The sequence below is a fragment of the Cryptomeria japonica genome, chromosome 4 (assembly GCF_030272615.1).
Source record: "Cryptomeria japonica chromosome 4, Sugi_1.0, whole genome shotgun sequence".
NCBI classification, from domain to species: domain Eukaryota; kingdom Viridiplantae; phylum Streptophyta; class Pinopsida; order Cupressales; family Cupressaceae; genus Cryptomeria; species Cryptomeria japonica.
The window spans coordinates 95,721,065-95,743,111 of record NC_081408.1 but is presented as its reverse complement, the minus strand read 5'-3'; the positions used below and the strand labels follow the sequence as shown (position 1 = coordinate 95,743,111).

The 22,047-nt window shown below is 35.2% G+C and overlaps 1 protein-coding gene across 1 annotated transcript in view; it reads left to right on the top strand.

Annotated features, from left to right (window-relative positions):
- Window positions 1-5,191: 5,191 nt before the first annotated feature.
- The window catches only part of LOC131874907 (RNA polymerase II degradation factor 1-like), a 43,896-nt gene continuing 27,040 nt past the window's right edge, over window positions 5,192-22,047 (top strand). Inside the window, exons 1-3 of the mRNA XM_059218855.1 lie at window positions 5,192-5,281; window positions 5,390-5,777; window positions 5,910-6,170. Of these exons, the coding sequence (XP_059074838.1) occupies window positions 5,192-5,281; window positions 5,390-5,777; window positions 5,910-6,170 (739 nt within the window). The remainder of the gene's footprint in view (window positions 5,282-5,389; window positions 5,778-5,909; window positions 6,171-22,047) is intronic.

Here is a 22,047-nt window from a genome sequence, read left to right as displayed (position 1 = left end):
TCATTAAAACTTATGTATACAAGGAAAAAGAAAAGTTGTTCTCTACAAACTCATAATAATACAAATGTTTGAATACCACATGTGTCCAAGTAGATGGAAGTATGATTTTTTGAGTATTGGATTATTCATCCATAATTGAGAGGTGTGTATCTAATTAGGAGAAATGAGCACTTTGATGCAACATCAAATGAAGAAGAAAAGAATAATACTTAAAATTTGTTGATAGCTAAAATGTTTTAGCTAGAAATTAATTGTGTCTACAATCATCCTAGTAAAATCAAATTTAAAAAATTGATTTGGACGATTGTCTTCATTTCATGTAGAGCCCCTAGCTAGAAATTTTATACTCTCTTATTTTCATTAAGACCAAAAAGAAGGCCATCATGGAGCAAACATCCCTTGTACTTAGATAAATTTAGTAGGAAAATCAGAAGTGTTGGAAGTTCAATGTTCCCTTTTGTCCACATTAATCCCTTCGTTTAAAAAATTAAACTAATGAGTCCCATTTTCCCAAGTTTTATTTGAGTTCTTATAGTAGTAGTGAAAGGCTTAATTTTTAAAACTTAGTTGTAATATCTCTTAAATAGCTTCATTTTTAATACCTCGCTAGCCCTCACACGATAAGTTGGTATTATAATACTAAACCTAAACTTAAATACAAATTATGTAAGTATTAAGTGTTGGTCAAAGTAGATAGAGATATTTGTTATATCTAGTGGTAATTATGATGATAATGTTTCTACTAATATAGTTAATTATTGGAAGGTAGCATGGATACATTTCTATGGATGTTAGATGAGAATGCATGTGATATTAAAATCCCCTTCCAATGAATTTAATGTTTTTGTTTCTTATACGTATATGAGGATGTTAGCATAATGATGATTGTAATGTATTCACCATACATTGTCATTGATGAAACACTCTCTCACACACATATGATTATATTCACTACCGGTGTAACTTCAATTGTTTACACTGTCAACCAGTATTCTTAGTGGTTATCCCTAACCGGTACTTTGTGTCAACCGGTATGTGCATATGAGACAACCTGTGGTTATGATAAGTCGGCATCAAAATGAAGATCAAGATGGAGATCAAGCGGAGATCATAACAAAAGATTAGATGATAATGGTTTTATAGTTAACTCCAACTTGTATTAATTGTTCCAACCGGTATTTGTTGATTTTGTGATGAGTTACTTGCAATGACTACTTGGCGGTAATTTTTGTGATGAGTTATGATCACTTGACTAGATACACTACACCTAGGAAATTGTGCTATGGTTTCCTTAGGCCGACATGAAATTTGAATGTCTATTTAATGACATCTCAGTGAATCATTTCATATAGTTGCTATGATGTTGGTATGCATGTAGTGCAAAAGATTTTCATGTCGAAGAGCTATAAGTGTTAAGATGAAGAGTATGTTATATAGCAGTGTTGAGATTGTTTAGAAGGATCTAATTAAGAAAGTACTGTGCTACTCGGAACAGATCAAACCAATCCTGTTGTTTTCTAACAATTACAGCAGAATCAAATCCCCTAACCGGGTAATCTCTAGCAAACTTAAATTTATAAATCCTTTGACAGGGTGATCAATTAACTTGGATTCTTAAATCCTTCAACGAGGGTACTCCTAACAAGGTATGAGCTTCTAATAAAGATTTGGGATATCTAACAAGATTCTCTCCTAGCAGAGAACTTTGTAGACCTTAACTAGTCAGTTATCTATTACTACAGATAGTTAACTTGTGAGTTCCATCTCACCGTGTTTTTTACCTATCTGGGTTTTCCACATATAATATTTGTGTTATGGTGGATGTGTTACTAATTGTGAGTGCTATTATATCATTTTGGATTGTGTGCATTGCATTTAAAAGTTTTGTTAAGTTCATCTACCGATTAGTGTCTAAAGTAGTTTCATTTTGGTGTCATTGATTCACCCCCCCTCTTAGTGCTTTTCAAGTCCATCAATGGGTATCAGAGCCTAACTTCTATGAAGCCTAACCGCTTAGAAGGAAGTCTTGAAACCACCATGGGGGATATGAGCTACCTTGAGATGGCTAGAGAGCTAGAAGCTAGTAGAAATGAGATAGAAAACCTAAGGGTTAAACTGAAAGCTTCCGAAAATAAAAGAAGAGAGCTTACTGAACAACTATTGGAGATATCTAATAATAGTTCTTCAGATGAAGCCAATATTAATGGTTTGGTTGAGGAGGTTGAAAAAATAAATGGTGAGAAGATGAACCTAAGAAGAGAACTGGAAAGTCTTACTATTCGCATGAGTCAAGAACTGGAAGCCGGAAGAGTAGTTGAGGATCTTATCAAGGAAAAAGATCATGAAATTGCCAAGATAAAGCATGAAAATGCTACCTTGCATGAGTATTTGAATTCTGAAAGAGAAGAGAAGGAAAATTTGTAGTTAGATCTTGACTCAGCCTCATCTCTGAGAGAGAACCTATCTAAGCTTAATGAAGATCTCACCAAACAGCTCACTGAAACAAATTAGAAGTTGGACAAATTTTTCAAAAGTTCAATCTTGCTAGAAGAGCAGATTCAGTCTCAAAGGATGAAAGGTGATATCTCTGGACTTGGTTTTCATACATCTGAAAAAGGTGAAACCTCCGATACCAAGGGAAACATTCCTAAGAACAACTCTGCTCATAAGGTTAGAATGCCTACTGGTAAGAAGGTCTATAAATTTGTTTGTTTTGTTTGCCATAATCCTTGTCATACTGCTAATGTTTGTAAAGAGAAACCTAACAGGAATACAAGTTTTAATGCTAGACTCATATCTAAGAAGTTTGAAGGTCATTGCTTTGGTTGTGGAATGTATGGAGCTAATAATCTTGTATTGCATGTGCATCCAAGACCTAATGGCAACAGGATGAGGAATTTTGACAACCGAGTAAACATGAACTGGCAAAGACCCTACAACAACCTGTTTAGTCCATTTGAGATGGAAAAGGTAACAAATGTTGTTTGCACCATCTATAATAACTTTTTTCATGTGGTTATGAATTGTAGAAGAAGAACATGAAGAGGAAATGCTGGACCTTGGAGATCATTCGGTATGGCTTGCTATCACTACAACAAATCAAGGCATTTAGCAAAATTCTGTAGATACAGAAATAGCAAACCAGTCAAATCTGCAAAAGATCTGAAAGGTAAACAAAAAGTAATTGTTGAAGAAACCAGAGAGGAAATGAACCGTGCTTGGAAGAAAAATAATGATGACTCACCGATAGAGAAAACTGTTCCTTCACCTAGTGAAGAGAACCCTGCACCAGTGAACTAAGCCTTGTCATATGGCTAAGGGGAACTTAAACGGTAAATCCACCTCTAGACCCCTTAAGATGAATAAGTGGTATGAAAATTTTGATAACTTTTCCTTGATATGTTATCAACCAGTTTACTTCTTGAGTGGTGAAATTAGGGTTTGCAACCCTAACGAGAAAGCATTTAATGCAATAGGTAAAAAGGATAAAAGGAAGTTTTAACTTTGTTATTTTTACCCTAACACAATTGAGAGATAAATTTGGAGGGTTTACTGAGCTAAGGAAGATTATTTGCTATCATTTGTCAAATTTCTTTGTGATTTGTGTAATCAAGTTGTTGAAGGTTGCAGAAAGATTGAGTTGGTGTTCACTTGGGCATACTACCGATAAAACAAAGCAATGTGCATAGGAAAAGGTATTTTCTTGAAAATTTTGCTTTGAAGTCTTGTTCATCTAAAATGGCATCATCTTCAAAACCCATAGAGAGGTTAATGATTACTTTAGAGCCTATAGAAATTGTAGAGGGAGAATGAATTATGTCATACAATGCATTATCACAAGTTCTGAGTGGATTTATGGTCAAAGCTAATTTGTCTTGATATATTGACTGCAAAATAGAAGGTTTAGGATCTCTATACATTTATACTCAATTAAAGTCACTTTGTGATAAAAACGGAAAGATTGAAACAAAATATGCTAGGGTTTTTTGAAAAGGGTTTTCATAATGTTGCCTACTTTCTTGAATATTTTGAGGAAGCACATATCAGAATCATTTTGAGTCGAGTTCATGGAGAGAACATGTATTTAGAAAGAACTCACACAATTACCAAGGAAGCCATTTAGGTTGTAATTGGTTATTTCTCAACCAATGAAGTACCTAAGTTAAGGATAATTTCGAAGGATACTATTTTCAACTTAACCGGCTCTACATCTAATAGGAGTGCTTTCTCTATTAACAACATTAAAGACCCTACAGTGAAACTTGCAGCAATGGTGATAGGCTACCAAGTATTTTACTCTAGTAGACAATAGTGTTCCTTCAGCAACAATTCATACTGCTCACAGAATGATTATTGATATTGCAAATTATGATCTCTGTGAAGCTATCAGGAGACAACTGTTTCTGAATTTGCAATCTATCAAAAAGGATAGCAGTCTAAAATTCAAGTTTGGTTAGCTATTAGTTGGACTATTTTTTTATTTTTAGAACTTTCTACTGGGAATTGGAGACATTGAATGGTCAAAGGACTCACCGATCTCGGCACAAATTAAGAACAACATTAAGGCTATAAAGAATACTTTCCCTGCTTCCATGAATAAGTATTTTAATGAGTTCCAAAATAAAATGAGCTTGAGGATGAGATTACCAAAAGAAGTGGTAAAACATTTTGAAAAAGATATAATCTTTACCGTTACCACTTACTTTTGCCTGATGCAAGAAATTGAGCCAAGAGAAGAAGAGATGGAAAACATGAGTTATGAGGTGAATTATGACTTACTAGTCGAATATAATAATAACCTGTTGGCATCTCCTAAAGACAAAAAGAAGACAAAATTGGACATTATGATAGTCCAAGATGCACCGACACAAACCAATACTGCTTCTATTAAAAGTGTAAAAGGAAAGAATAAGAAATTTGATGAAGCACCTCCAACACTAAAGAGTACTAGGGTTACCCGGAGTATCCTAACCAAAAAGGAATCAGAACCTAAAGTATATATTAAAAAGGAGACAAAGAAGAGAGGCAGAAAATTAATTTGCAACCAGAGTCTGAGGGAACGGATTTTAATGAAGAACCAAAGAAGGTAAAGACAACTGACAGAGTATCTAAGAAGGTTAAGGAAGTGCCAAAGGCAACTATACCTCTTGATATATCCAAGTACAAACCTGAGAGTCATTTTGAAAGGACAATGAAGACATTGGGGAGAAACAGATTTGAAAATGTTAAAGAATATTTTGATTCCTTCACTGTAGATGAGAAAGAAGAAGTTGTTCAACAAGTAATCACTCAATTGTGTCACTATATTATATTTCCTCATGATGTTAAGAAGGATATTTCAAATTCTTTGTATACAATTCTTTTAAATAAATGGAAAGAAGTTATAAAGATTGAGAAAGAAATTATTGATGAAGTATTTGTACAATATTTTCCTGAAGTTTCTAAAGATGCAATTAGCACTCTTGTAGAAAAGTACAAAGCTCGATTTATGTTTAAAGCAAGAAGATTGAAGCTTCATAGTGCAAAGAAGTCAATTGTTGAAACTGAGACCCATCATATAGCTTTCAATATCAAAAGGATGGAAGAACTTGTACAATCATCCAAGAATGCAGAAAATGTTACTAATAACAGACCAGAAATGGATGAAGAAGAAATTATTCAAGCACATGTGGTCTATCTTATCAAGGATGACACTACTATTCATGTGACTAATGATGATATATTTGCAAATGTTACTACACCGGATATTGAGCCTCATAAAGTTACAAATTTACAAGGCAAGTTAGTTGAGCAACTGACAACTCAACTAAAAGTGATCAATCCACTGGTCACTAAACAACTAGAGAAACCCCAATCTCCACCAGTCATTCAAATTACTCAGTAAATGCCTACTAAAAAATTTGCCATAGAGTCCCCTGAAAAGGAAATGAAGGAGAATACTGAGAAAGAAATCATTAAAGTTATATCCTCTAAACCAGCAAAGCAAAAGCAAATTGATGAGGATGATGATGATTCATTAAATATTTTAGGAACTATTGATGTAGACAATATGAGCACATCAAAAATGATGAATATTGCTAATGTTATGCAATCCAGAGCACATAAGAAGAGACGAAAAGAGCAGAAGGTTGAAGCTGAAACAAATCAAACGGCAGTAGATATTTTATCTAGTCTGCTACCCGAAACATCTACAACACATCTACCTACACCTATTAGCAAGCTTGGTCAGTTAGTTGCAGATGAAACTGATCAAATCAAGTCACTAGAAGATGTTGCTCAACCATATGCTGAAAAGAGTCACAAGAAGAAATATGGAGAAAAATTGGCAAAGGATATTGATAATGGAAAGATGGCTCTATCACACAATAAAGATTTGTTGATTAAAGTTATTGAAATAGGAGGAAAATTTCTTACTTCCACCTCTAATGTTTCATTCTTTTATTCTGACATTTCAAAAAGTCAAACAAAAATAGAGCAAGAGCTGGAAAGGATATGCAAAGCATATGTCCCACTTCAGGTTTTCTATTTTTTCCTTTAGAAAATTTGTAAATGACTTACATAACAGGCTGGACATCTATGATAATGAGAAGGAAAAGAGACTCTAGTCTCTCAAGGAACTCAAAAGTCTTCTCACATCACAAGTAGACATACTTCAGAGACCCTACTCCAATGCAGAAGCTATCCTAGCAACTCCAAAAACCTGCACACTGGACTCAATGGAAGAATTTCATTCACAGTTGATGTCTACATTAAATTTTACTGAGAACATGTTGGAGTCATGGGAAAATTCCTTGTCATAGATGAAGAAGAGCTACAATGTTATTTTTATGTGAATTGCTTTTGCCTGAACTTTGATTTAAGTTTTTGTGTACATACTAAACACTTTGATACACATTATATATATATATATATATATATATATATATATATATATATATATATATATATATATATTTGCTTTATCAATTTGGCATTGGTGTTAAAGGGGGAGTAGAAATATGTATGTGTGTTTAAAAATTTTGTATAATATATGCATTAAGGGGGAGCATAAATATATGTGTAAATTTTATTGTTTGTTGTGTATGCACACTTAGCGGTATTACTGTAAAATTTTCTAAGTGTTGCCATCAATGCCAAAGGGGGAGATTGTTGGCATAATGATGATTGTAATGTATTCACCATATATTGTCATTGATGAAACACTCTCACACACACATATGATTATATTGACTACCAGTCTAACTTCAATTGTTTACACTATCAACCAATATTCTTAGTGGTTATCCCTAACTGGTACTTTGTGTCAGTCGATATGTGCATATGAGACAACCTGTGGTTATGGTAAGTTGGCATCAAGATGAAGATCAAGCGAAGATCATAACAAAAGATTAGAGGATAATGCTTTTCTATTTAACTCAAACCGATATTAATTGTTCCAACCGGTATTTGTTGATTTTGTGATGAGTTACCTGCACCGACTGCTTGGCGGTAATTTTTGTGATGAGTTATGATCACTTGACTAGATACACTGCACCTAGGAAATTGTGCTATAATTTCCTTAGGCCAACATAAAATTTGAATGTCTATTTAATGGAATCTTAGTGAATCATTTCATATAGATTCTATGATGTTGGTGTGCATGTAGTGCGAAATATTTTCATGTCGAAGAGCTATAAGTGTTAAGATGAAGAGTATGTTATATAGCAGTGTTGAGATTGTTTAGAAGGATCTGATCAAGCAAGTATCGTGCTACTTATAACAAATCAAACCAATCCTATTGTTTTCTAACAATTACAACAGAATCAAATCCTCTAATCGGGTAATCTCTAACAAGCTTAAATGTATAAATCCTCTGATAGGGTGATCCATTAACTTGGATTCTTAAATCCTCTAGTGAGGTTACTCTTAATAGGGTACTACCTTTAATAGGGTATGAGCTTCTAATCAAGCTTTGGGATCTCTAACAAGATTTGCTCCTAGCAGAGCACTTTGTAGACCTTAACCGGTCAGTTATCTATTACTGCAAATAGTTAACTTGTGAGTTCCATCTCATCGTGGTTTGTACCTATCTGGGCTTTCCACACAATCTAACATCTTATTTCCACTTCACCCATATGCATACACTAGTAATACAACAACCGAAATGTAAAGACTTACTGGTTCAACATGCTTTACCGCTTGACAGAGAATAACAAAACATCACATGAAAAACATCACACATAACACACAAATTTTCACGTGGAAACCCAACTGGGAAAAACCATGATAGGGATGAATACCCACAAGATGTTCTTTGAACCCTCTTGAAGTCCACTCTATTAGGAGCCTAGTCTAGTTAAAGACTTTACAACAGGTTCTATTAGGAACCGATCCTGCTAGGGATCACCCAGTTAAGGGATGGCTAAAATACCTGATTAAGGGTTAAACCCTATTAAAGGTTACCTTGTTAGAGGATTTTAAGAACTCAATGATTTTGAGTCACCCTATTAAAGGATTTACAGCAAGCCGGTTAAAGCTACCATGTTAAGGGATTTTCCAACTGTTGAAGTGGTTAGAGGTCAACAGGTATTACAATGATTTGGTAATAGCACTTCAATGCAAATGTAGATCCACTTTGGTTCCTTCCTTCTGCAATCACACTCTACAGGTATCTATTCTCTTATCTGGTCTAGCAAGAATTATGTATCTTTGCACTTAGATACACACAACATTTGCCAACAAACTCAACATGAAGAACAACATCAAACTTATAGGAAATAGATAGGTCGGTAGCATAAGCCCTAAACCCAAAACATTTAGGTTAAGCAATTAAGTCGGTTCAATCATGACCATTGAAACTACTGCATTGAATACAATAGTCTTGAACATATCTCAAGACGCTCTCCATGGTTCATTCTTTGCCACTTCAGGAAGTAGATAACCCATCATGCGCTCTCCACCGTTTACAGAGACTTCGCACATTCCCAAGGTGGATAGGATCAATCTCCTTCATGCAAGCTCCTTCACGCGCATAAGGTTGATGTGGCAACACAACCTGTTCTTCATTACAATGCTAACTCATCACATGATGTCATTAGTTGAATCACACAGGCATAGAACACTTCAACCGGAAACCATGAAGTTGAGACTACCAACCGGTAGTCATGCAAAGCTTCCATATACCGGTTCACAATGTTATACCGGTTCTTAGTATCGTACCAATTCTCTTGCAAGTTTCTTACTTCAATATACCTGTTCACTCTTCAACATATTGACATCAATGACAACATACAATATCATCATGTCATCATACTCTGCACATATGCCAACAATCTCCCCCTTTGGCATTGATGGAAATATACAAGGATATCTCTTTGCTTCACATCTTCTCCCCCAATACTGTAGATATCTTCTCCGATTCACATCTTCTCCCCCTTTGACAACAATGCCAAAGTGAAGGCATAAATATCTATGTTCTACTATGCTGCTCCCCCTAAGGAGTAGCATCCTTCAACACACAAATCCTAAAAAATATATATCAATGTAAGACCTGACTGATGTGGAGCACACACCTTTAGTTCACCTCTTCAAGAGGCAGCACCCCTAACTCACCTCTCAAATAGGTAAAGGTAGCCTTCGGTAGAGGCTTGGTGAATATGTCTACTAACTGCTCCTTACTAGAAACATGTTCCAGTACAACTTCTTTGTTCTGACACTTCTCCCTCAAGAAATGATACTTGAGCTCGAAGTGCTTGGCTCTAGTATGTAAAACTGGATTATTGGAGATATTGATCGCACTTGTGTTGTCACAAAATATACTTACCAGTTCATATACATGAACTCTGAAGCCATTTAATACATGCTTTATCCAAATTGTCTGAGTGCAATTCATAAATGTTGCAACATACTCTGCTTCTATTGTAGACTGAGAGATATAGCTTTGCTTTTTACTCATCCAAGAAACTAGTCTACCACCAAGAAAGAATGCACCACTAGTTGTACTCTTCCGGTCGTCCACATTACCAACCCAGTCAGCATCTATAAACACTTTCAGGTGGAAATCATTACTGTATAGATACCATAATCCATAGTCAATAGTTCCCTTCAAATATCTCAGAATCTGCTTGACTACTACCAAGTGGGATTCTCTTGGGCTTTTTTGGAACTGTGCAGTAATCCCCACTGCATGTGCAATATCCGGTCTGCTATGTACTACATAGTGCAATTTACCAATCATTGATCTATATTCCTTCTCCTTTACCAACCCTAAGTCATTCTCTTTTGATAATTTACAACCAATCACCATTGGTGTACTAACCGGTTTGTTGTCTTCCATGCCAAAGGTCTTCAATACCTCTTTGACATACTTGGATTGAGTGATAAAGATTCCATCTTTCATTTGTTGAATCTGTAGTCCAATGAAGAACTTAATCTCCCCTATAAGTGACATCTCAAACTCCTTTTTCATCTCATCTACAAAATCATGACTCATCTTGTCATCTTCTCCAAAAAACATGTCATCAATAAATACCTCATAGATTAGAATTTGATCTCCTTTTGACTTAAGGTAGATATTACTATCCTCACTTGTTCTCTCTAATCCAATCTTCACAAGATGGGAGTGCAAGCATTCATACCATGCTCTAGGTGCCTGCTTTAGTCCATACAAGGCCTTATGTAGCCTACACACCATGTCACTATCTTCTAATAGGGAAAACCCATCTGGTTGCTCTATATACACCTCCTCTTCTAGTATTCCATTCAAGAATGTAGATTTTACATCCATTTGATATACTTTGAATCCCTTGAATGCTGCATATGCAAGAAGCATACAAACTCCTTCCAATCTGGCTACAGGAGCAAAGGTTTATCCATAGTCTTCTCCTTCTTCTTGGGCATATCCTTTACACACCAATCTGGCTTTATTTCTTACCATTGTGCCATCTTCATTCAACTTATTTTTGAAAACCCATTTGGTGCCTATGACATTTTTATGCTCAGGTCTAGGTACCAAAGACCATGTACCATTCTTTTCTATCTGATCAAGTTCCTCTTCCATTGCCTTGATCCGGTCTTCATCTTTATGTGCCTCTTTGAATATTTTAGGCTCAAATTCAGAGATCATGCAAGAGTTTTCTCTGATCTTTCTTCTTGTAAGAATTCTTGCATCCTTGTCTCCTATGATCTGCTTTGGATCATGATTCGGCTTTACATACCTGGGAATGATCTTAGTTGTTTCCTCTTGCTTTTCTTCTTCATGCTCATTTTTATTAGCATCATCATCTATGGGTGTAGGAGCACTGTTACTGGTGCTAGGATGTTTTGCAACCGATTCCCAGAAGGTTACTACTGGTTCATCTCCTACTTTATCACTGCCAGTTTCCTTAGATTTCTCAGAGGTTTCATCAACTCTAACATTAATGCTTTCAACAATTCTCTGAGTCTTATTGATGAAACATTTTAGAGCTTTGCTCTTTGTGGAATACCCTAGGAATATTCCCTCATCACATTTAGCATCAAACTTTCTCTGATGTTCACTCCTCTTGATATAACATTTGCTACCAAACACTCTAAAGTAGCTTACCATTGGTGTCTTACCGGTCCAATACTCATAAGGTGTTTTATCCTTACCCTTTTTGATGAGTACCTAGTTCATTGTGTAGACTGCAGTGCTCACCGCTTCTCTCCAAAAGGTGTGAGCAACCTTCCCTTGGATCAACACAGTTCTAGATGCTTCAACCACAATCCAGTTGTCCCTCTCTGCTAGGGCATTCTGCTGTGGAGTCCGGGGGGCAAACAGTTTCCTCTTGATGTCATTCTCTTCACAGTATTTGTTGAATTCACTAGAAGTGAATTCTTCTCCTTCATTAGTTCTTAAGCACTTAACCCTCTTACCACTTTCTTTTTCAACCAGTGCTCTGAAGGCTTTGAACTTTCCAAAAGCTTTAGATTTGTCCTTCAAGTATGTGACCCACATCATTCTTGAGCAATCATCAGTAAGGATCATAAAATACCTATCTCCCCGCACACTCCTAGTTTTCATAGGACCACACAAATTAGTATGCACAAGATCAAGTAAATTGTATACAGTGAAAGATTTACCTTTGAAGGTTGTGGAAGACATTTTCCCCAGTTGACACTCTCTACACAAAGGATTTTCTAGTTTTCTCAGTATAGGCAATCTTCTAACTGCCTTGATCTTACTGGCCTTCACAATATTATCAAAATTTACATGGCAGAGTCTCCTATGCCATATCCAACTATCCTCAAACTTAGCCATTAGACATGTACTGAAATTAGCATTTAGCTGAAATAGGTTACCTTTGGTCTGCATATCAGTAGCCATCAGTTCACCATTCTTTCCTTTGATTTTGCACACTCCATTTTTGAATTCCAGAATGAGTCCATTATCATTCAGTTGAGCAACACTCAAAAGGTTGTGTCTGAGACCTTCTACCCAATACACATTGTCAGCACTGCTTCTTCCATTCAGAGAGATGGACCCTCTACCTTTTACCATACATTGTGCATCATTACCAAAATGAACCACACCACCATCATACTCTTCCGGAGATAGAAACTTACTCTAATCACCAGTCATATGGTGAGAACAACCACTATGAATAATCCAATCATTGGAATTATCAAAGCGGGAGACAAGAGCCTTCTTGTCTGACACATCTTCCTTGACTGCTACAAACACAATATCTTCACTTTCTTCATCTTCTTATTCCTCATCAGTGACACCTTCATCAACTACAACAAAACAGTTTCTCTAGTTTCCTCCTTTGAACTTTCTAAACTTTTCCGGTTTGTCCTTGTTATCACCATTAGGGCAGTTTACAACAATGTGTCCTATCTGGTTACAAGAAAATCATTTCAAAGGAAGCTTACCTCTGTATTTACTAGTTCTCTTGGGAAGTCTTTTGGCAATAAGAGCTTCAAATTCTATCAGGATCTCCTCATCATCCATTTCTCTACTTTGTCTTGGTTCACCACTGGTACTGGATTCTTTGCCTTTTCTAGATGGTGCAACAGATGCTCTGAAGGCTGATTCAGTCTTTTGAATACTTTGATAATCTGGTTATGATGAGCAAGAAAGGTTATGTGAGACATATACCACCAATTATCAAACTGGCAAGTACTTTTTGTGATGAATGTCTAAGAGGAAAGAAGACTAAGGTAACCTTCAAGATTAAAGAACATAATACCTCAAGGCCCTTAGAACTTGTGCATACATATTTGTGTGGTCCAACCAGAGCAAGAGCTTTAGCCAGTGAGAGATACTTCATGTTGTTCATTTATGATTTCTCAAGAATGACATGGGTCACTTTCCTACATGACAAATCACAAGCATATGAGAGGTTGAAGATATTCCAGAAGATGGTTGAGAAGGAAAGTGGATGCAAGCTGAAGTGTCTGAGATTAGACCAGGGTGGTGAGTTTATATCAAATGAGTTTGTATACTACTATGAGAGGCATGGAATTAGAAGACAGTATTCAGCTCCGAGAACACCACAACAAAATGGTGTTGTAGAAAGGAAAAACCGGACTATCAAGGAGATGTTAAGAACTTTGTTGAATGAGACAAACATACCAGATATGTATTGGAAGAAAGTTGTACATACTATTGTATATACATTGAATTGGGTTCGGCTGAGAACAAATAGAAAAATGACACCTTATGAACTATGGTATGACCAGAAGCCATTAGTTAAATATTTCAAAGTGTTTGAAAGTAAATGCTCCATCAAGAGAGATGAAGATAGTTTTGGTGGTTTTGATTCTAGGAGTGATGAAAGCATCTTCTTGGGTTACTCTACACACAACAAAGCCTCCAAATGCTACAATAAAAGATTGAGAAGAGTCATTGAAAGTGTGTATGTAAGAGTTGATGAAGATTTGCATACAGGCAAACAAGCACATATAAACTGGTATGATGATTCATGTGATGAAGATGAAGTCCAGTCAGAAAATGAATCGGGAGAAGCACCCAGCAAGACCCCTAATAAATATGTACAGAAAAATCACATGAAAGAGCATATTATAGGAAATAAAAGTGACGGTGTACAAACAAGAAGAAGAATTGCCCGGAACAATGAACAAGTAAATTTTTGCCTCATGACTGAAATGGAACCCAAAACATTCAATGAGGCCAACAAAAGTGAGAAATGGATGGATGCAATGGAAGAAGAGTTGCAACAGATTGAAAACAATAAGACTTGGGAATTAGTTCCTAGACCAACAGATAAGAATGTCATAGGTACTAAATGGGTCTTCTGAAACGAGATGAATGAAGAAGGTAATATTGTCAGGCATAAAGCAAGGTTAGTGTGCAAATGGTTTCTCAAGTAGAAGGAATTGATTTTGAAGAAACATTTGCATTGGTTGCAAGACTTGAGGCTATTAGAATGTTCTTAGTATTCTTTGCCTTCAAAGGATACAAGGTATATCAAATGGACATCAAGTCTTCTTTCTTGAATAGTAATTTGGAAGAAGAAGTCTACAAAGAACAACTGAAAGTTTTTTTGTTGCATGATGATGAAACTTTTGTATGTCAGTTGAAGAAAGCACTTTATGGTTTAAAGCAAGCTCCAAGAGCATGGTATTCAAAGTTGGATAAGTATCTTAAAGAGCAAGGTTTCAAAAAGGGAAGTGCAGATAGTAATATGTACATCAAATCAGATGGAAATCACTTGATTATTGTTGTTGTATATGTGGATGATATAATATTTAGAGGCAACAAGGATATCTTGTGTAAAGAATTTTTTGATTAGATGCAATTAGAGTTTGAGATGTCAATGCTTGGAGAACTGTCATATTTTCTTGGCTTGCAAATTTCACAACAAGATAAAGGAATATTTATTTCTCAAACCAAGTATGTCAGAGATATGTTGAAGAAGTTTCAGATGGAAGACAACAAACCGGTAAGTACCCCCATGGTGATCGGATACATGAGCAAGGTTGATGAGTCATCAAAAGTGGATCAAACCCTATATAGATCTATGATTAGTATTTGGTTATACCTTGCGACCTCAAGACCAAATATAGTGCAGGTAGTATGTATGGTGGAAAGATTTCAAGCTGCACCTAAATAGTCACAGGAGAATGCAATTAGAAGAATCTTCAGGTACCTACAAGGAACACTTAATTATGGCTTATGGTATCCAAAGAAAGGTGATTTCACTTTATAGGCCTACACTGATGCTAATTGGGTAGGCTGTATTGATGATTGGAAAAGCACAAGTGGTGGTGCAATCTTTGTAGGTGACTGGTTAGTTTCATTGCACAACAAAAAATAGGATTCACTCTCCTTATCTACTGTCGAGGAAGAATATGTTGCTGCTTATACATGTTGTTCTCAGGTGTTATGGATGAAGAAGACTCTCAAGGATATTCAGATAGAAATATCTGACCCTATTTCAATCCTGTGTTATAACTCAAGTGCAATCAACATTTCAAAGAATCCAGTTATGCACTCAAAGACAAAGCACATTTCTATCAAACACCACTTTCTCAGAGAGAAGGTTGTAGAGCAATAAGTAAAGGTAGAATATGTTCCTACAAGTGAGCAAGTTGTTGATATCTTTACAAAACCTCTATTGGTAATCACATTTGAATATCTAAGACACAAGTTAGGACTTTTCTGACCATATTTATGCACTTAAATGTGTATGGAGATCTGTGGTTCAGGGGGAGTTCATAGCCATACATTTTTTACTCTTGGACCATATGTTGTACTCAGGGGGAGAGTGTACATCCCCAGCTTGTTTGTGATTTTTATAGTTGTGTTAGTTGTCTCTTCAATTCATAGGAATGACAAAATTCTTAGTATCAAAAAGGAAATCAAGTTTGGGACTTTGGAAAGTTGCCTATTCAATTTGTCTATCTACTAAAGTCACAATCAACTTGACCGGGAGAGTAACGTCACCGGGAGAATGTTCTCATCAGTCCATGTTTGTGGTTGTTTTTTTAGTGTCTATTCAATTTGTACTTAAGAAAAAACACAAATTGGACTGCAGGGTGAAAGGGAAAAGTATTCTAGCCTACCGGGAGATAAAGTATAGTAGTTCATGAATTACTTGCAAAGGGGGAGACCTAAGAAAGTTGTCTTGGCCCTTTGTCATTGTTGTCAAAGGGGGAGAAAGTTAGCAATTGGAGAAAGAACCATAGTTGGAGATGTGTATATTATAAGCCTGGGTTGTGGAGATTAACCTAATAATATGGATGTTTCCATCAATGCCAAAGGGGGATATTGTTGGCATTGTATTGTCATTGATGTCAACCAATAAGTATGTCAACCGGTATGCAAGATATTGCTACCGGCAATGGAGATTGTTGGCATGTTGATGTCAATTGGTATGGGATGTCAATCGGTAAGCAAGCAAACCCTGTAAGTGCAACCCGATATAACATGACCTAACCGACAGAATAGTGAAGTGCACGATATGAAGGTTAACTGGTTAGTGTATACCGGTAGCATGTTCGGTCGGTGACAAAAGTTGAATGAACACAATCAAGTGAGTTGGATGCTGACAAAGATGTCATGTGGACTCCAGGTGGCTAACGTGTAGTGGTTGGTGAATGGTGTGTCAGTGAGGTAGTTGCCAACTAAGTCCATATTAAATGTTGACTACGAAAATCACGGATCAATTGCAAAGGATTGCGACTCAAAGCAGATCAAAGGGAAGAGACTTGATTCTTTGACATCATGATCGAAGCAAGATATTTGATCATCTAGTTGATCTGGAGAAAGAAACTGCTAGATCATTTATTGTGATCAACAAAATCAAGACTTATGAACAGAGTCCAATTTGCTAAATATAGTAAACATTCATAGGAAGAATAAAATAGGACAAATATTTTTGCTGTATTGTTGCAAGTTGTTGATTCAGGAAAGATGAGATTCGATTTGATTTGGATTGAGGTCAGTGAAGAAAACCCTAAGCGCATAAAGTTAGAGTTTTTGTTTTGGCAGGAAAGCATATATATAAATATGTAGATCAAAAACTAAAGTAGGTGGAGAGAGGATGCTTGATGAGAGATTTATGATACAGTGAATGTCTGTGAGGCAAGAGTTGACTAGTCTGAGCGTGATAGAATATATTGAAGTGATTGAGTGTTGGAGAAGAACCTGTAAGGAAGGTTTAACCGAAAAGGGTTAAGGTAATTGGTAAAATATTACATAGTATAACAATTTGTTAAACTGGCAGTGTCTGAATCAGTAAGAGAGAAACAAAGAGTGAAGGAGAGAAAAGTGAGTTTTAGAGAAGATCTGGCAACACTGAAACTAAGTTGTAGAGGATTCAGAAAGTAAGAACAGAAGACCGGTAGAACAGAGAAGCAGTGAAACAAAAAATAAGTTTAAATGGCAGAGTGAATAGTTTCCAGGTGTTACAAAACTCATTTGTAACTAAGTGTTTATCATTGTATTAATTTTATATCTCATTGTATTTCACTGAGTGGGTGCTTGGTGCAGGGGTTGGTGCTCCTTGAGTTGGTGCTCAAAATAGAATAGGGGTTGGTGCTCGTTTGGGTAGGTGTGCATAAATTGCTAGGGGTTGGTGCCCTAAACATTGTAAAATTGTTATTTCATTATGAGGCTGGATTGGAGCAGTAGATCTCCAATAGCATTTCTCACCGAGGATTTTTCCACAATGGGTTTTCCTCGTATATCTGGTTTTATTTGATGTGCTCGTGTGTGGTTGCTAATTAGTTCTTTCATTATCCTACCAGTTTCACACATTGTTTGAAATGATTTAAATTCACTTATTCACCCCCCTCTCGGTGATATCTTGTGTTCTACAGTAAGTATGCCAACCGGTAAGCAATCAAAGAGATAAATTGAAGGACCTAGATAAGAAGATGAAAGGATGTGAAGTGTTTGCCACTTTGGCAAAATGGTTGAGGACTATCACTAGTAAATGATAACATGTTCTAACTGGCAGAATAAAGAAGTGCACAATATGAAGGTTAACCGGTTAGTGTATATTGACAGCATGTTTGAACGGTGACCAAGTTTGAACCGATACAATCAAGTGTGTTAGATCCTGACAGAAATGTCACGTGGACTCCAGGTGGCGAACATGCAGTGGTAGGTGAATAGTGCATCGGTGAGGTAGTTGCCGACTAGGTCGATATTAAATGAAGACTACGAAAATCATGGATCGATTGCAGAGGATTGCGGCTTAAAGTAGATCGAAAGGCAAAGATTTTATTTTTTGATATTATGATCAAAGAAGGTTATTTGATCATCTTGTTGATCTAGAGAAGGAAACAACTAGATCATTTATTGTAATCGACAAAATCAAGGCCGATGAATAGGATCCAATTTGCTAAATATAGTAAACATTTATTGGAAGAATAAAAAAGGACAGATCTTTTTGTTGATTTGTTACAGGTTGTCAATTCAAGAAGATGAGATCTGATTTGATATGGATTGTGATCGGTGAAGAAAACCCTAAGCACGTAAAATTTGAGTTTTTGTTTTGGCGAGAAAGCATGTGTATAAATATGCAGATCAAAGACTTATGCAGTAGGATAATGGATGTGTGACGAAAAATTGTGATCATGCTAGAGGAGAGTTGATCAGTCTGAGTGTTGATAGAAAAATATTCAAGTGACTGAGTGTTAGAAGAAGAGACGAAAAGAAGGGTTTAACCAGCCAGGTTTAAGGTAATCGATAAACTGTTACAAAGCATAACAGTCCATTAAACTGATAGAGATTGAACCGGTAAGTTAGTCACTGAGAGTGAAGAAAAGAAGAGAGTGTGTGAGAGGAGAACCGACTAGGCATAAGGTGATTTGAAGAGGATTCAGACAGAGAGAACTAAGATTCAGTAAAGAAGAAAAAGTGTGACAAAAAATAGTTCAACCGGCAGAGTGAATAGTTTGCAAAAGTTACAAAACTCATTTGTAAAAAGGTGCTTATCATTGTATTGATTTTATATCTCATTGTATTTCACTAAGTGGGTGCTCAGTGTAGGGGTTGGTGCTCCTTGAGTTGGTGCTCAGAATAGATCAGGGGTTGGTGCTCCTTTGGGTAGGTGCCCATAAATTGTTAGGGGTTGGTTCCCTAAAACATTGCAAAACTATTATTTCATTGTGAGGTTGGATTGGAGCAATAGACTCCAGCAACATTTCTCACCAATTTTTTTCCCACATTAGGTTTTTGTCATATATTTGGTGTTATGTGATGTGCTCTTGTGTGTGGTTAATTGTTAGTGTTTTCATTATCTTAGTGGTTGCACACATTGTTTGAAATTGTTTATAATAATTGATTCACCCCCCTCTCAATGATATATTATGTTCTACATAAGTATCTCCCTAGCTTGTTCCCTATTTTCTGTAGTGTTTCCTCCTCCCAGTACTCATGAGGCAAATTGTAAAGCCTAATCCATGTAGGCACTTCTTCGACTTTTTCTTTAAGGGGGTCAAAATTTGGTTCCTAGTTTTTGATATACACCCCCATTCCTCCCATCATATATGGACCCCCTTGTAGAACATCCTCCTTGCATTTGGCATCTCTGCAAATGACCAGAAAAAATCGTTCAGAAGGGATTTGATTATGTAACCTTTTCCCCAAACTTTCTCACACCACCTCTGAACTTTAGGTAGAGTCGGCCAGTCCCTTGCCCATTTAATGAAAATCCCCTTTTCTCTTAGAGAGCTCACTACAAGCTTTCACTCCTAATCTTCAATGTGCAAGGATACTCTTTTCCCAGCCTTTATCTAAATATCCCTAGGTTTGATGGTTGTTGTAGCCTTATCCTCTTTCAGTCTCCACATATTTTTTATCACTCTACCCACATTCCCTTTTCTATTTGACAACATCTCTGAAACACCCCATCATCTCAAAGGTGACTATCTTCTTCTAAGGTTTTTTGGGTGCTTCATCCATCTCTCAGAAATCCTTGAGCAAAGAAATTGATCCTCCCCAACCCTCTACGGTGGTCTCCATGGAAGAGTGTGTCTTTTCTGTAATCCCCTCCCTTTGCCCTAAAAAAATGATTGTTGTGGTCTTCGACTCTAAACATCCATCCTTATAATTATAAAATTAATTACTAACAATTTTTATAATATAAAAAATATATAACAAAAACTTATAGCCAATTTTTTAAAAAATATATATTTGATATCCACATATTTGGGAAAATCCACACAATTAATAAAATCAGTAATTTTTATTATATTTATCAATTCAAATACAAAATAATTTAAAAATAATATTTTTCTATATGTTCTTTAATCATTTCTTACTCTTTTTCTATATTACACCCTTAAACTTTTTGTCCTTAAATTGTTTTCTTTCTTGATAATTCATATTTTAAATTTGCATGACCGTTACTCTCTTTGAAGGGATATGTGAGAGAAACTTATTCAAATTATTATTAATAAAATTAAAATTCATATAAATAAAATAAATTTAATTATTGATTTAAAAATGTTTTTATATTAATTTTTTTAATTTAATATATAATTATAAAATTATATAAAATATTAAAATAAATTTAATTATTTATTTAAAAATATTTTTATAGAAAAATTATTTTTAATATAATATATATGTTTAAATATGAAAAAAAAATATTATATTTATGTAGATATAATTAATGTCATTAATATATTTAAATATTTACTTGTAAATTATCATCTAAATATTCATATTACTTTGTGGGTATACTTGTTAGTAGTTTTCATTCATGTGGTCCTTTCATGATGTTAAACTTCTCAATGCTCAACAAAATATCCTTCTACATCTCTAAATATAAACATCTTTTGATACAAAATCTATGTATGATTGGAAGATTCTGAGTGGTTAGTTTTATTTATTTTATTTAAGTGAGAAGCCTTAATTTTTTTCTTATATTGTATAAATTTATTATTATTGGTATACATCTCTAGTCTAAGACTTCTACTTCTTTGCCTTGTGACTTAGTTTTAGGCTCACTAAATATGAGAACATATTGAAAATATCTCCCACTCACATCTAGCTAACTGCTTGATGCGTTTTGTTACAACACCAAGGGGTACATGGTCTTATTGGAAAAAATGTCAAGAAGAATTAACTCATCTCTTGCATCAAATTGGAACACCAACAACTTTCTTTATTTTGAGTGCAACAGATATTATTATATTTTTTATTTTTCTATTTTTATTCAATGAACAATGGCTTTGTTTAAGTTATTGTTGATGTTTATTTTAGATTTTTATTAGATGTTATTGATGGAATTTATGTATTGGGGTTGAAGATGAAGCAAGTATTATGTGGAATGTAAATGAGACATCATTCATATATATCTCATGTTTATATGTATATTCTTTATTGAATTTCATGTTGGTTATTTATTTTGACATCTATGATTCATGATCGATTACATGTAAGAGAAAGTGGAGACAAATGTACAGGTGGAAACTACACGTTGCTAGCATTTTTTCACACTTGTCTTGGAGTCACTTTAAATATTTTAGTATTTAAATGAAGTATTTCTATGCAAGAGTTGACATTCAACTTGAAATTGAATCATGCTATCTAATATATTTTGAATCTAATAATTCATATAGAAATAAGCTTGACAAGAAACCTTACAAATGGAAATATTAAATGATACCTACTTGTTATCCTTATTTTTTACCTGGAAAAGAAATTCAACTTTTCATTTTCATCAAAAAGACATGAATTATGGAGTTGATCTCTAGAATGTCTTATCAATATTTCATGTCACGTGTGAAATTTACATTTTCACCTTGATTTGATCAAGTTGAAAACAATAATTCTTGCACCATTTAAGTCTCGTTCAAATACATTCATAACCATTTTGAAGTGTTGAATTACTTATCAAGGGAAAGTTGTCAACTATTTGTTGTAGTCATAAGTGGCATGAAGTTAATTTCAATCTCCTTGTGATGAATAATGATGAACAATGGATACCCTAACTGGTACTGAGAGGGGGGGTGAATCAGTACATACAAAAACTTCTCCACAACTTATCAAGTTAAAACAATGCTAACTAGTTGTCTTCATTACTGAACTTAACCATGGCAATACCAGTTAAACACAGTAAGACT